The sequence below is a fragment of the Polistes fuscatus genome, unplaced genomic scaffold, assembly GCF_010416935.1.
Source record: "Polistes fuscatus isolate 324 unplaced genomic scaffold, CU_Pfus_HIC Scaffold7, whole genome shotgun sequence".
NCBI lineage: Eukaryota > Metazoa > Arthropoda > Insecta > Hymenoptera > Vespidae > Polistes > Polistes fuscatus.
Genome location: NW_025113151.1, coordinates 3,451,555 through 3,467,969, shown reverse-complemented (window position 1 = coordinate 3,467,969; position 16,415 = coordinate 3,451,555). Strand labels below are relative to the sequence as shown.

The 16,415-nt window shown below is 27.9% G+C and overlaps 2 protein-coding genes across 2 annotated transcripts in view; both read right to left on the bottom strand.

The window, feature by feature from the left end:
* Positions 1–2,565: 2,565 nt before the first annotated feature.
* On the bottom strand, positions 2,566–8,658 carry LOC122524299 (cytochrome P450 6B5-like). The gene is made up of 5 exons (XM_043646461.1): positions 7,888–8,658; positions 7,125–7,701; positions 4,718–4,939; positions 3,848–4,099; positions 2,566–2,785 (listed from the first exon to the last, which is right to left on the bottom strand). The coding sequence occupies exons 1-5, from the start codon at positions 8,236–8,238 to the stop codon at positions 2,610–2,612; spliced, it is 1,578 nt and encodes a 525-aa protein (XP_043502396.1). The 5' UTR covers positions 8,239–8,658; the 3' UTR covers positions 2,566–2,609.
* A 4,411-nt stretch (positions 8,659–13,069) lies between these two features.
* LOC122524230 (cytochrome P450 4C1-like) overlaps positions 13,070–16,415 on the bottom strand; it is a 37,259-nt gene continuing 33,913 nt past the window's right edge. Inside the window, exons 9-12 of the mRNA XM_043646370.1 lie at positions 13,945–14,013; positions 13,667–13,841; positions 13,392–13,568; positions 13,070–13,312 (exon numbers count right to left, since the gene is read on the bottom strand). Coding sequence (XP_043502305.1) covers positions 13,149–13,312; positions 13,392–13,568; positions 13,667–13,841; positions 13,945–14,013 — 585 coding nt within the window. The 3' untranslated portion in view covers positions 13,070–13,148. The remainder of the gene's footprint in view (positions 13,313–13,391; positions 13,569–13,666; positions 13,842–13,944; positions 14,014–16,415) is intronic.

Here is a 16,415-nt window from a genome sequence, read left to right as displayed (position 1 = left end):
TGAAATAAAATTTGTTTAATCATGTCGGGAAATATATTTTCTAATTTTTACTCGTCTTACTTAGAGGATTCTAGTTATTTTTTCATGAAAATCTGTAACCGTGATAATTTTAAGAAAAATGTAATCAAGAAATTTATGCGAAGCAGTAAAAATTGTACGTCGACATTTGTTAATAAAATAATGCGTAAAATAATCTCTAAATATTCGAATTTTAATTTAAAAAATTGATGAATATAACGCACGATATTCGTATCGTCCATGTTCTGTTTGTCTTTGTTTATCTCTTCTTTTGAAATCATATTTCTTTAGTCGTGTTAAGAATGGTTTTATAAGTTTTTTAATTATCTCAAAACTCGATTATTTTTATCTCGAAAATGGGAACAGCATTTAAATTAATGTAACTATTGAAACATTACGAAAAATATAATGAAAAGTTCTTACAATACCAGTAAGTATACTTAATCGTTTATGGATGAAACAATGCATGGCATGAATCATGCATTCGTCTAAATATTTAAATTTAAGTTTAAACAATATCGAGAGAGATAAAAAATTACTTGTTATACTCGCTGTTTGACAAACTATATTCTCTATCTTTATTAGCTTATTTATAGTAAGTGTTTTACTTCGTCGATTATTAATAAAATTATACATGACATGAATCATAATCTTTATAAATATTTAAATTTATATTTAAACAATCTATAAAAAGAAATAAAACGTTGAAGTATATATAACAAATCGCATTAATAAATCATGTTCTTTTCATATGAATACGTTTTTCGTATGCTATCTTTTTACGATATTTATAATTTAATGAAATATATTTGTTTTTTAATAACTTAATTAACACTATTTTTACCATGGTTTTGTGTATACCTATTTTGATTAAAAGGTATCTTTTGACTTTAGTAGAAATAATATTAAATTTTATAATTTGTCCTTGAAGGACATTTAATAAATTTGATTAATCATTTTAGATGTCAAAATCTAAATCCACTTTTTGTTTCTTTTCTTTTATTAATTTTGCAAACAACAAACTACTATTTTTAATGCACGTGTTGTATTATTCATCCATTATCAGTGTTTTTATTTCTTTTATGAGGTCATCTTTTTTTTTAGTTCGATGCTAAAAATTGTTATCTGAGTAGGAGTATCAATTAAACTTTGGCAAATAAATGTCCAGGAGTTAAAATTGTTCTTTACTTTTCTAAAAATAACTATAAATCATTTTTTGTTCCTGGTTTATTTTTTATTCAAGAATATATATTTAGGATTTCTTATTCTTTCATAATCACGTAAATCACAAATTACTATTTAACATATATATTGTTAGTGCATAACGAATTCGCAATTCTTGTAAAATTTGTTCTCCAGTTGAAAGATGAAGGACCGAATTGTCGTTGGTAAAGCACACGTGCTCATCACATGTGCTCCATAATTCTTTCTTTTTCTGGAAACATTTTAAAAGTATTTAACCTTGAAGAAACGTTAGACTTTCGCTAAGGGTATGCAATAGGATAAAAAAAGAACCCCGTTGCTTCTGTTTTCCTAATTTTAGATTTTCTGACTAACGATAAGTACAAGGGTTGTCTGGTGTTTATCCATGAAATATTTTTTATTAGTCATAGGAAATGTAGTCATCGTATGCGAAGGAACAATCATTTTTCGCTGTTATCAATCATTCCGTAATTCAGAAGCTGGGATGTTGGATCTTTGAATTGAGCTAAATGAATAAAACAAACAAATTAGAGATTACTGCAATTGTTTGGGCAATTTCGTGCACAAAACCGTAATTAGGGATAACAAGTGAGTCTTATATAACAACCCTAAGAGATAAAAATCAATGGTTGGCCTCGGGTAACCTTTAACTTCAATGGTAAAATCGAATATTCATTCGAAAAAAAGATTTGCTCTCTGTATGGTGGAATTTCCGAGGTATCATCCATTATGAGTTGCTTTCACCTGGTCAAATAATAACTACATATTATTACCAATAGCAGTTAAGCAATTTATACGATGAACTTAAACGAAAACGATCGTTTATCAGCCAAGAAACAAGGTATGTTATTTTCCATCATAACGATGTTAAGCCACATGTTGCTCGAAAAATATGGGACACCATTTATGACTTGGTATGAGAAGCTCTTCTTCATATAGTGTACTCTCCGAACCTGACCCAATCCAATTATCATCTTTTTAGAACCTCAAAATACTATTTGTAGAAGGAGCACTTAAAGTTAGTTGAAAAAGTTCGCAAAAAGATTTTGTAACATGAGCCTTTATCTTGTTTTTATAATAAAATTAAAAAGGTAACGATCAATTTGCATACCTAATAAATAGAAAATATTTAAAAGTATAATATAATATGTCGATAAAATTGTTTTTTATCTTTTTTTTTCATAAATTCTGTTCAAAAATCATCGTCAATGAAATATTTTTTTTTTTATTATAACAATACCAAATTCAATTTGGAGTATCAGTCTGTTATCATAAGGAGAGAATGATTTAAAAAATAAACAAAATGTGTAATAATATAAATCTTTATAAAAACAGAAAAATAATAATAATATTAAGTACATGCAATTCGATGTTTAGATAAATATTATCTAAGAATTTTCGGATTCTGAGGTAATGTTAAGCCAAAAACCATTTTCGCTGGTCGTAACGAGGCTACGTCTGCTGAATTTAATAGGATGAACCGTTTTATCGGAAACCTGAACTCCGTGGCTTCTCAAGAAGGAAATTATTCCAATTTTAATCTGCAATAATGCAAACCGGATTCCTGAAAAAAGAAAACAAAAAGGAAAAGAAAGAAAATGACGATATAGTTAATACGTGTACGTCAACGTACACATCGTAAATCCGTTATATTGCGGAACGTAATAACACGTTATCGAAGCAAACATTATTCGAGGATATATTACACGGTCATTTTATTTTCAAAGAAAATCACGGACAAATATAATATTTAAGATTGATAATAAAGTTGTTATAAATAACTGAAAAAGAAAACATTCTATCGGACATCTCTAATAACTCTAATTGTAAGCCATGTGCTTAAGTAATTATCGAGAGTAAACAAAATCATGATAAGTTTTATCTTCTTTTGGGGTTTTGGTAAAATATAAGTGTCAATGACGTAACTTTCGCAGAATCTTAGGTATGCAAAAATTTAACAACGTTATTTCCATTATCGAAGTAATAATAACGATTTTATAAAATATAATTTATTATAAAAATTTACAAATTATTTAATATTATTTAAAATTATTTCATTCAGTAATTTATATCTGATAAAATCATTAAACTTTTCGTAAAAACATGTAATTAATATCCTCGTAAATGCAGGCTGTTTTAAAAGTCGCCTTATTAAATTTTAACATAAAAATTAGAAATTATTTTTTGCCAGATATTTGGAATAGTGATTTTCTATTATTTTTTTTTATTGAAAAATAGTGATGTTTGTTTCCACATACAATTAGAGTATTTGAAAAAAAAGCTTAATTTAAAGTATAAGATGTTAAATATTACTTTCTAATTTGTTTGTATTGCAAATGTTTCATCAATCATACTTTTTAAAACATTGTAATTGGAGATTAATAATTCTATTAATTATATTAATTATATTAATCAATCATAATTCTATAAATAATCAAATTTATTATTTATAATAATTTATTAATACACCAATTCTATTAATAAACTAATATTGAGTATTGTTTTCTGTTATTTCTTTTTATAATATAAATTAAGCGTCTTTAGAAAAATCTTGTATAGTAAATGTAATAAAAACTTGTATATTAATTAATTAAATTATTATTTGTAAAAAAAGAGATTTTATTACCTATACAAGCACGTGGACCTTCTCCAAATGGAAGATATGTGTATGGGTGTCTCGTTCGTTTGTTCTCGTCAATGAATCTGTCAGGATTGAATACCTCAGGGTCTGGATAGTGTTCTGGATCATGATGGAGACCGTAAATTGGTATGACTACTCTCATTCCAGCTGGAAGTTTTACTTTGCTTCCGGGTATTTGGTAGGTGTACTCACATCTTCGAGAAAGTAAAGGAGCTGGTGGATACTTTCTAAGAGTTTCTGAGAGAATAATTAATAAACATATTAAATAAAGTCAATTGTTAATTTTTTCGTTGTTCAACGCATGGGATTCCCATATGATATCGCGTAATTAAATTTGGGTGTCCCAAAAATGTTAACAAAACTAAACAATTTCTGGACATGAAATGACCGAAAAATGAATTCCAAACGAGTTTGTTAAAACTAAATGTATAATATGTCTGTGTGTGAGTTTATAATAGTGAAAGAGAAGATAGTATAGAGTTTTATATTCGGGGTTAAGAAAATATTTGCTCGAATAAATAGGGTTGCCAAGTGAAAAAATTTGAGGAACCCTGATTTAGATAACGCGTATAAAATTTTTGAATTATTTTACGCACCGCTGGTAAGTTTGAAAAAACAAATGATTTAAAATACAACATGAACAATACCGGAAATGTAATTTTTTATTTCAATACGTAATTCTTATGAAAAGTTCAACAATTTCTCGAGGTAAAATATACTTTATAAAAAAATATAATTCTAGAAAATTTAAAAATAGTTCTACGAATTCATACAAAGAAAGTGCGAACAAGTGAGTCAATATCAGCAGAATATTTTTTTTTTCTTTCTAGATTTAAATGAAACTCGTTTACTCACCTAGGATCACTAAGTCAAGATATTTCATATCCTGTACGGCATCGTAAGTTAATTTCCCGGCTCGTTTCGTAATGGCATCGTTAATATCTCGCCTGGTTTTCTCCTGAATCTCTTCATTCAATGCCAATTCGTGCAGACAGAAGGCTATTGTGTTCGATGAAGTTTCGTAACCAGCTACGAAGAAAACGAACGCCTGGGCCGCGATGGAATTTTCATCGAGTACTGAAAATGAATTACACATATTCAGTTATAAACTCGGTTGAAGTAGGTCGTTTCGATTGGTTATGAAAAATCCGTGGAATTTTTTTATTATGTTTTTTTTTCGTATCATACATCAAAGCAAAAAGCTCGATCGGTAGGTTACAGTAAATGAGGTTGCTTCGTTGTATGTATTTACTAACCAGATATGGTCCAAGGTCTTTTATTTCTTTTTACATAATGTCTGATCAGTTATACGTCTGCAAAGTGGTACAAATCAAATTACATTAGAAGATGTATTATTGTAGTGTCGCGACCATTAATAACGTTTCTTCGACGGAAATTGTAAAAGTGTCATTTGCATAATTAAGGTCAACTTCTTATCAAACGTACGAATGAATAAAACGATGCAAAATGAGAAAACATCGTCGTATTCCTTACACACGGTATAATATTGGATTTATATTTTTATTCTACAGATAGTTACAGGAGTATTCGTACCTGTTCTTACTGTAAATAATGAAATAATTGATATTTGCTTATAAATATACAGAAACATATTTTAAAATTATTCTACTTAAAAATTGATATCAATTTTATTGTTACATAAATATCATTTTATTTAAGTGGTCAAAAGTTGATCTCATAATAGTATTTGTTATTGTATAAGATGTAATAAAAATACAGTGATTATTTTATTAAATAGTACTCGGTTAGCCCTTCTTTGTATCTTATAATGTTTTTGAGATGATTAGAAATATCTTCTTTCCAATTTTCTTGTCAGTTATGTCAAATTTTACTTCTCTTATAATAAAATGTTATTTTGCAATAAAATTAATATCAATTGAAACGTTTAATAGTCCGAAAATATATTTCTGTGTATAAGAATCGTGAAATATTGTATTACAAGAAAATTTGTACTCTAAATTGGCATGAACTAATTACTTGTTTTACTTCCCCCTACCTCTCTTTCTCCCTCTTTTAGAAGAACCACATTTTTCTAGTCATTTAGAATGCAGGTTGTTTCTATTTCTTTCTCTTTCTCTCTTGGAGAGAACGCGTAGTACAGAACAGCAAACCAGTTTAGTTTATTATTTCTTTTATCAACGGACGTGTCTTTATAAAAATAGCTTAGTCACATTTATAGTCATGATATATTAGTGTTTCGTATATCTTCTTATTCAGAATTCACTCGACAATGTACGCTAATGTCCATGGAATTCGAGGAACGTGATAAATATTTACGAGTAAAGAACATTGGCTCGTGACTCGATTAAACTGATTAGCGTTCACTCGAGAGAAGCATATTTAACACCTTGCTAAAAATATTTTAATGAACGAAGAAATTTTTTCATCGATCCATTATAATTATTTTTGAATCGAAAATATTCTCATTTATCTCTTTTCTTGATTATTTCAATGATTATAATTCAAATAATTATATTATTTTTTGTTTAAAGATAAATAATTTCACACATTTCAATTTGTTTTTTTCTTTTCTTTTTTAACACTTAAGTGTATAATGACATAATTTTGTAATTATGACGCAGCTGTGAGGTTTAAAGTTCTCAGAAGTACCGTTATAATTGCTTTATACAATACTGATGCGAGTGTTTGCTTCTTTTCAAGGTTAAATAGACAATTTTGCTCCATGCAATCTTTATTTTCTTTATAATATCAATGACATAATTGTGTATTTATACAAGTTGTCTCAAAAGTCGCTTTACCGAGCTGAAAAATTATAAATTATTGTTGATATTTGAGACTTATACTTTTTTTTATAATACTGTAATTTGAAAATCAAATCTTTTAATGATAAATCAAATATTGTAATTCTATTAATACAACAATACTAATTTCTTGTTTTGGTTTTTTTTATTCCAGTAAAACGACTTTGGATCATAATTTTATAGTAATTAAAAAGTTGTAAGATTTTTGTGGAATTAGTGCACCTATAAAACAGAATTTTTAGAATAATTTTATTTAATAAATCAATATTGATATTATTTTAATTTTTCTTTTCTCGGTAAACCCTCTTTTAAGACACCCTGTATATAACGTAACAATTGAATAATAATAACACAACAATAAAATTTAGAACTCACAGAATCTAAACAAAATGCACGATTCGTTGAACGTCACACTAAATTTTCAAATTATTGCGTACTAACAATAAAACATTAAACAATTGTATAAGTAAACGTCTTACCTATTTCTTTAGCAGCTTGTACGTCATCTTCGTTCAAGGACTGAGTTATCGATCCAGTGTCGTTTTCCAAGTTTCCTTTGTTCTTCAATTCAACTAAAAGATCCATAAAATCGTGTCTCCTCTGGTCACTGATCTCTCGTTGTCTGATCATCTGGGAGACAACGTTCTTGAAGAACATGGTGACCTCAGGATCAATAACCTGAACGTTTAGGAACTTGTAGAGCTTAGGCATGGCTGTACGGAGCATCCTCCATAAGGTTGCCTTGTAACTTGGCCTTGAAAGTTTCTTTGCAGCCCTATGAAATTCGGAGTCCTCATCGGTCAATGCATTTATTTGTATGCCGAATGCACAACTACCGATGACGTCTATCGTAAATTTAGCTGCAAGCTCGCGAACCTCTACTGCTGTTTTATTTTCACAAGTTTTGTTTATAAGTATTCGAAATTCTTCCGAACATTCGGCCAATAAATAAAACATTCGTTTGAGTTTGCCCGAAGAAAAGGCCGGAGTCAATTTCGATCTCAGGCCCTTCCATTTTCTTCCTTCCAGATTGAAGAGATGACCGGACAATGGATCCTGAATAAGAATATATTTATTTTTATTTGATATTATTTAATTTATTTACGAAATTTAATAACGACACATCGATAATTTTTATTATCATTGTCGTATATAAAATACGACAATAATCGTAAAAATATTACGAGTACGAGTTTGACGTGCTTTATTGTTTCCTGTTTTAAAACCACAACGTTTTATTACCTGAGAGTTATTGATAGGTATCCCACGATTCGCGAAACATACGAAATCCTTCACGCAGATGCTCTTCACGAGATCTGGATCCCTCAGAATTAATATCGGTGATCTGACGCGATATACTCCAAAGAATTTTTCGTTTTTGAACCACTCGTACATTTCCTTTATCCCTTCTGGTTGTGATTTTCGAAATAGTAGCAACGGTCCGAAATTACCGAGCAAAATGGTTGGTTTTTTAAATGGCACGCATAAATTTTCCCAAAAATTAAACGTCGCGGTAAAATAAAAGTACAAAATGCCTAATAATAGTCCAATTAAAACGAAAGGATCTAAAAATCCTTTCAACAATTGCAACATCTTGAATCCTTTGTTTTACTGTTTATTCGATAGCGATCTAACGCGTTTTATTTTTTTGTTTACTCGTAAAAAGAAAGATATTTCGCACTTTATTTTCGATAGTTACGAAAATTTCTTATCTACGTAATAAGTAATCTCATTCGATAAGAAAAGAATGTTCGTTCAGTAACGCGTTTAACATTCCAAACGATAACTCGTGTTCTTGGAATTATTGGAAAAGATTTTCGATTTAATTGGTGATCGATAGTATCTCGTTTAAAAATTAAAAATTCAATCGACAGGTTGACTTACGTATTTACGTTCACTTTTAAACGAGTCAAGTGATAACGTATCGATTTACTTATCACTGAAACTTTATAATCGATCCGATCGCAGCACGTGAGGTATTGCGGTTACAAATCAAAAGCCGAGGATCGATGAACATACACAACGTACATGCGTGTACGTAAACATTGGACAAAGACAAAAAGAAAAATTAATAAACATTCGATTCTCTTTCTCGCGATAAAGAAAGAAATGAATTTTGTATTATTTTGAAGTTTAAATCGATTACCGTCACTGTTATCACCAATCGATTAATATCGATTAAACTTTGATAGATTTTACGATTTTTAATTTACATTTTTTCTGCACGTTAATAACTAGTATTTAAAAAAGAAATGAAATGCAAGAACAGTTCTACAGTTCTCGTTTTCACGATAAATGTGAATTACGAAACTATTTTACAAATGAACGATCGATGAAAACTTTCTTGTTAGATCTGTACGACCTACTTTTCTTATTTTTACAACAATCCACTAACTTCTCTCTACGATAATTTCTTCAAATAATAAACTCAATACAAAATCCCCACGATAACAAACTTTCGTTTATGACACTTTTCAAATCAATCGATAAATTCGATATTCCCAGTAGAATTTTGTCCGATCGAACTGTTGCCCGCGCAAAACACTGTGTTGCTATTATCCTCGTTCATTGATATAATTTGATGATGCATCCTGCGTTACGATAAATCTCCGCGTCATTGTCAACTAAACTGTGACACGAGTGACACGAGGGAGGGAGGAAGAAAGGAAGGAAGGGAAGGTATGTATGTATATTATATAAAGAGAACGTGTTAGAGAGAGAGAAAGGAACGAGGAATTGGATTTAGAAAAAGAAAAGATATAAACAAAGATAACGAAATATATATATGTTGGTGTGTTGGGTGACAGGTTTGGCGCGTGCGTACCTTGCACCCACCAACCGACCTCGACTGGTACTCGTCAACGAACGCGCACGCATTTATAGGAGACCTTCTTGTGTGTCTTGGCTGTACGAGTAGTATGACTCTCTGTCGTAACACACTCTTTCTGAGCAACTTATGCGTGCGTGGCCAACAAGGCAACAACTATGAAACGAACATCTACTCTAACTCTCCGTTCTCGCTTATCTCTCTGACGAAACATTCTGAATTCCCTCTTCCTTTTTTATTTTCTCTTATCCCCATTCCCCTCTTCTATTATCTTATTTTCTTACACTCTCTCTTTCTTACTTATTTTATTTTATTTTATTTTGTTTTTTTTTCGGGGCGGGGGGGGTTTCTTTCTATTTTTTTCATTCTTTCTATCAATAGTAATCGCTCGACATACTTTAAACAGATGCCACGAATTCTTCTTCCGTCTTCTCCTTCTATGCTTTAATACGAATGGAAGAACTGAAAAATCTTTTGCGGATGTTTACCTTTCCTAGCCTAGGAACGTGACGGCATTCTCGTTTCAATCTTTTGAACGACTGTAACAACTACTAAACTTGTTTTATTTTTTTTAATTCTTTTTTTTCTTTTTCTTCTTCTTTTGGAAATGGTAAGTGTCGGTTCACTCGTGATAGGAATTCTGAAGTAATACTAATTATTCTATAACGATTTCATTTATCTCGGTGAAATTAATTGAATGTAATTTTATTGGATTAGTCGTTAACGAAATTAAGTAATTAGTCTTGAAATATTATTTTTCTTCTTTTTTTTTCTTTCAAGTATCATTTTCAGCTTTTGTACGTGAAATTTCTAGATAGGACAAAAGTTGTTAGATTATTAAAAAAAATAATATTACTCTTTTTCCGATAATATTTATGTGCGTTGGTAGGTATCTAGTTTTATGAGTAGGTTTGCATTTATATAATGCGAACAAAATTAGTCTAAAAAGTTTCAAAATAAAGTAGACTCCTAATCTAGGAGTTTTGAGATTACTTAGAGACTTTTGGTCTATCCTAAATGTTAATTGTTATCAGTTGGATTTAACTAAAAGTTATTAGATAGTTGTAAAGATTAATTACTATTTTTTAACAACATTTAAGATTGTATTTAAACTTTGAATTTCACAAGTAAGATTTTACATATATTTACAATTAGAAAAAAATTAAGCAACATAATTTAGGAAAGATAGTAATTAATTTCTAAAATCATTTAAAAATATTCGAACATTCTAAGAAATTTTGTATTGTCCTATATAAAACAATAATCGTTATTAAAGTTATATATATATATATTTTTGCTCGTTTTTTTTTTGATATGAATCGTGAAGATGTTGCTGTTACATAGTTAATCTTTCCTTTTTGTATTATACAATAATAATATGTTAGATTCGTAAAATAAAACAGGGTGTTTTAGAGAATATACCATTGACAGGAAATGTAAATAGCATATAAAGGTAAAGTAGAGAGTACCTTGAATGCAAGGTTGTCTCGTTAAACAGAGGAACGTGATCTTTCGTAAATGAAAATAGATCTTACTTTCTGTGATCCTTTACGACGTTGATACCTATGTATTTCTATATATGTATACTACTGTAGTTCGATTCTCGATGAGAACAGATGGTGGAAATCTGCGATGTTAGTCGTTGGTTCTGCATTTTCGTACTTTTCTCCGTTAACCTTCTTCTACTTTATTCGTTGCGCATAAACCGGGAGTAAACAAGGGCATTCGGTCGATTCAAAATAGTATTTTATAATTTCAATAAACAATTATTTAAAATTTTATTCGTTTTTAAACAAATTTTAAAGCAAATTACCTAATATTATTATCAAAGTTAAATTAAATATTAAATAATATAATATAATGTTTAATAAATATTTAACTATATAAAATATAAATATTAAGTATAAACAAAATAAATTAAATTAAATATAAAATTTATTATGTAATTATTAAATATAACGACCGGTTTTAATTTTGGAATTAAAATTCTACGTTCGATCTAATACCTTTTCTGCATTTACCTTTGGAAAAATATTATAAATATTATAAATATTATTTCATTTAGTATTTAAGTCATTATTAAATTGTTTATTATGTTTATTTATTGTTAAAAAATAAATAATATTTTTTTTAAACTCTTCAGGATCGAATTATTGATTTCAGTAATAGCATAGAAATATTTCTTTTGTATTTTAATTCTTTTTAAATAAATTAGAAAAATACGATTTAATAAAATAAAGTTAATCTTTAAAAATTTTTTTAAACAATTCAAGATAAAAATAAATGTCTACAAAAATATTCAAAAGTTATGAAGAGGTTAAAGACCGACCATTTTATCAGTAACTGCATAAATTAGTATACTCAAAGTTTTGGTAGATTTAATATTTTATCATTAATGAAATACAAATTCTCGATATAACTTGTACATTTCGTTTTTTTAATTTCTTCATAAAAACAATTTGTATACGTAAAGAAACATATATTTATCTAAATATAGGATCTGATTTTATATCAAAAGATTAATTGATGTTCATCTTATCATTTTATCAGAGAATTGTGCACGTTGAACGTGACGAAATATAATATGAAATTATATTTTATATTAGTTAAATATCATCGATAATCGTTATTCCGAGAGAGAGAGAGAGAGAGAGAGAGAGATGTGAGCTTATACTACGTATACAATAGATACCATGTGTGCGTGTATACGTAAATATATGCGTCGATAAGTATATAGGATAATTCATAAATTGTAATTGAAAAAATTAAAATATAATAAAATAATAAATAAAATAATTCTTCTATAAACTTCATGTAATAATAATTTAAAATATAATTTGATATAGTGTTTTATAATATTTAAATTTAATATAAAATTGATGTTCAAAAATATACTTGAATATATTTAGAAAAATAATACTTTAATCCAAATTTTGAATTAATAAATTCATAACTAATATACTCGAGCCATTGATGAAAATAAAATACAAATCAATTATTGTATGCATAGTTTGCTATATATATATTGTAAGAAATATAATCAATCATTAGGGACATATTTTTAGTATTTCTTTATAAAATGAATTTTGTGCTTCAATGTAAAATTTTTATTACAAGCTTCTTATTTTTACACATAAAGAATAAATATATTTAAAAAATGTAATTTTATTTATTATTTTATTTTTAAATGTTTTTGTTTCTCTCATATGACAGGATATAATAAAAAAATATATGTACAGTAATATATTGGTAAAAAGTTTGTTAAACAATGTTTGATAATATTAATGAATCATCCTGTATATGTATATTGTTATCGTTTAGTGTGGGCGATACGGTCATGTGAATTCTACGTTCTATGTGGGCCAAAATACGTTCTTAATTTGAACGTGTTACAGTAAATGCTATCGTATTTCATTCTTTAATGTTTCTAGGCACGTCAAGTCAGCACAACAAACATGAAATATGATATAAGAGATTTTGATTAAGATAAAATAAAACGTGATTAAATTCTTCTGATTGCCTATAAATTATTATACGTATATGATTTGTAATTGATCCAATGATTGGTCCTTCGAGCTGGATGTGTTCCGTACTGCACGTGGTTTCTTCTTTCACACCCGAAATCTTGGAGAATATTCTCGCTTTTTGTGAAGGGGATCCAAAACAATGATAAATATTATCTTTTGTTAAATCTCAAGAATATAGTTTCTGCCGGTTTCACAGTAACATTGAGTTTTAAGTTAACATTTTCAACTGATATTGGATCGTCTATTTGAACAATAAACTTTCTCAATACAGTAGCAGCTATTGCCTTCATTTCGATCATGGCAAATATTTGACCTGAAAAAGCGATTTTCAATAAAAATGTACTTAGCTGTTTAGAATGCTATTTCAAGAATGCATAAACATGTGCTTTTACCTATGCATCCTCTTTTTCCAAAGCTGAACGGAAGAAAACATTTAGAGTTATAATTTCCAGGTAAAAACCGATCCGGGTTAAATCCTAAAGGATCAGCCCAATATTTATTTTTCCGGTGAAGTGTAAATATTACAAAAAGTACATCACAGTTTTTTGGTATAATCACATTGTCGTTCACTGAATAAAATAAAGAAATAAATATTATTACTAAATAGGACAGTAATGTCGGTGGAAAAAGAAATAAACAAAAAATAATTTATTATCTGTAAAAATACCTTTTGTATCGCGATATAGAGTTCGCCCAAAAAATGGTGCAGAAGGGAAGAGACGTAAGGTCTCCTTGATGACTCGTTCCAAATATATCATTTTCTTTGTATCGACCATTTCAATAGGAATATCCTTTGGATCGCTAGATCCGTACAGTGCGTACAACTCTTCGTACACTTGATTCTGGAATCGAAAAAGCCAAATACATGATAAAAGTTTCGTATGAAAATATAATTCATTTTTAAAAGATAGTAACTAATAATGCATAAGTGCGCTCTGTGCCTACTTGAATGTCCGGAAACGTAGCCAGCATTAAAAATAAAAATGTTAGTGTAGTAGCAGCAGTATCACTTCCCTAAAAATTAATACAAATTGTTTTTTACTTTTACTGAAAAAAAAAAAATTTTATATAATCTTAAATAATTTCATCTTACTGCAAAAACAATTGTATTTATTTCATCACGAATAAATGCCTCCGAATATTTTCCAGTCTCGTAATAGGATTTAAATATTGCATCTAAAAAAGGACTGGTATCTTTTCCTTTATTTAGAGAAGAATAATAAGATATTATTTATTGTTATTATAAAAGGTATTTATCTATAAATTCATTACTCAAAGAATATTTTTTCAAATGATTATTCTTACTTGCATGTGGATCTTTTTCTTCCCAGGTAAAGTTATCTTCATTCATTGACTCCTTCTTTTTTCTTATAATCTTAAAGAATAAAAGTTATATACTTGAGAATAAATTATTATTTTATTTCAAACTAATATATTTAGTTAATTTTAGATGATTAAAAACAAAAATAGTTTGCTGATATTTATACCTCGTTTCTTATTTTATGTAAGGGGGAAAGAATTTCTTTTAGCCGTTTTCCCATCGATGAATTGTTAAATATAATATTTGGATGTAACCAGAATTTCGTTGCTCTTTTTGCATTTATGTCCATCATTCTAAATAAAAATAAAATTCACAATAAAAAGACAAATATGCCATAATATTAAAATGTATTATAAATTTAAAAATATTTTTCCAATTATTACTCTGACAAATATTCATCAAGCTTGCAATCCGGATTGCTCTGCAAATTTAAATCACTTTCCAATAGAGCATCTGTCAGTAGAAGAAAAAAATTTTAGAAAATTTTAATTTGCTCATACATTTTTTTTAGAATTTCCATGTCTCACCATATATTATATCCATCGTACATAAATGTACGTAATGCATAATATCTACGTTTTCTCCGTTAGTAGTTTCTAAAATATTAGCAAGTCTGTTTGAATTTTTGATTATTGATTCCATGTAGGTCAGAAATATTTGTTCTTTGAATACTGGATTTAAGATATTTCGATGAATTTCCCATATTGATGCTTTAATTAAGAGAATATGTCTTAATTTAAATGTTAATAGTGTCTTTTTTATATATTTATTAATAAAAAAATTGGAAAAAAGAGATACTTATATATACATGTGTGAATGTGTTGATGTTATATGCAACCATAAAAAAAGAAAACTATTTTTACTAGCAATCCTCTAGAATACACATTATTTAAAAATACTGTATTCCAGTAGGGTAAACATAGTTTTTTTTTTATTAATTAAGAAGAAAGCAAGTAGTTATATATTTTACCTGGTGCAGTAATTAATCCATTACCGAAATAATTTTTTAAAACGTTATATAGAGAATTTTTTTCATAACCGTTAGAACTTCTTGATAGAATCTAAAAAGGAAACAAAAATTCATATAAAAAAAGCCGAAATAAAAGATATTCTTATTCGGGGATATCGTTTCTGTAGAAGTGCAGTAAATTTGATAAATCTTACCTCAATATTTTCAGGATCATCAAAGCCAACGACTAATTTTGGGCCTATCCACACTCGCCATGGTGAAGAATAGTTTTCAGATAATTTTATTAATTTATCAGTTATATCTAATTGTAAGACAAATTCATTGAATAGAAATCACATAAATATAGATATTTTAAATTTTAAATAAAAGTATACCTTTTGTATCACCGATAAATATATTCAGGTTTCCAATCAACGGGTATGCTTTTGGACCAGAAAATTTTTTTACCATATTATATTCGCGAAATTTATTTATTATATATTTAATTATATAAGATAACAGAATTATTATCACTGTTGGAGTAATAAATTTAGTTATATATAACATGATTAGTTTAACAAGTTATAAATTATAAAACAAGTTAAAGTAGTTTTAAAATACTTCTGGATCTTCTCTTGTATGCTAAGAACAGATATTAATATGATACTCTGCATCGACTTCTTGTATCTTTTGTGTCTTATTAGAAACTAGGAGAGAATTATCAAACGGGGAGCTTATTTAAGCATGACCGAGATCATATTTTTTCTAGGCGTCAAGTGTACTTTCAAATTGTGTGGCAAAAGTAGAAAATAACCTGTATTTAATATATTCATTTATTCCAGTTGTATCGATACTAGTTTGCATACTCAGATTGTATAATCTGTTATAATAATCTGTTATAATCTGTTATATATAATAGTTTCTTACATTAGAAGAAGTTAATTCATATTGTAATCATAGCTATTTCTTAAAGAAATCTTGTTTTTTTTTCTTCCCTATATTTGACTTTTTATTATGTTAATTAATAATTACTAGATAAACGAGATACATAAAATGAGAAGCAAGAAGTGTATCGATTAAAGATCAGATTGAAATGTCCTTATTTTTTATTATTACATAAGCGAAATTATGAACTTAAATGTTTTC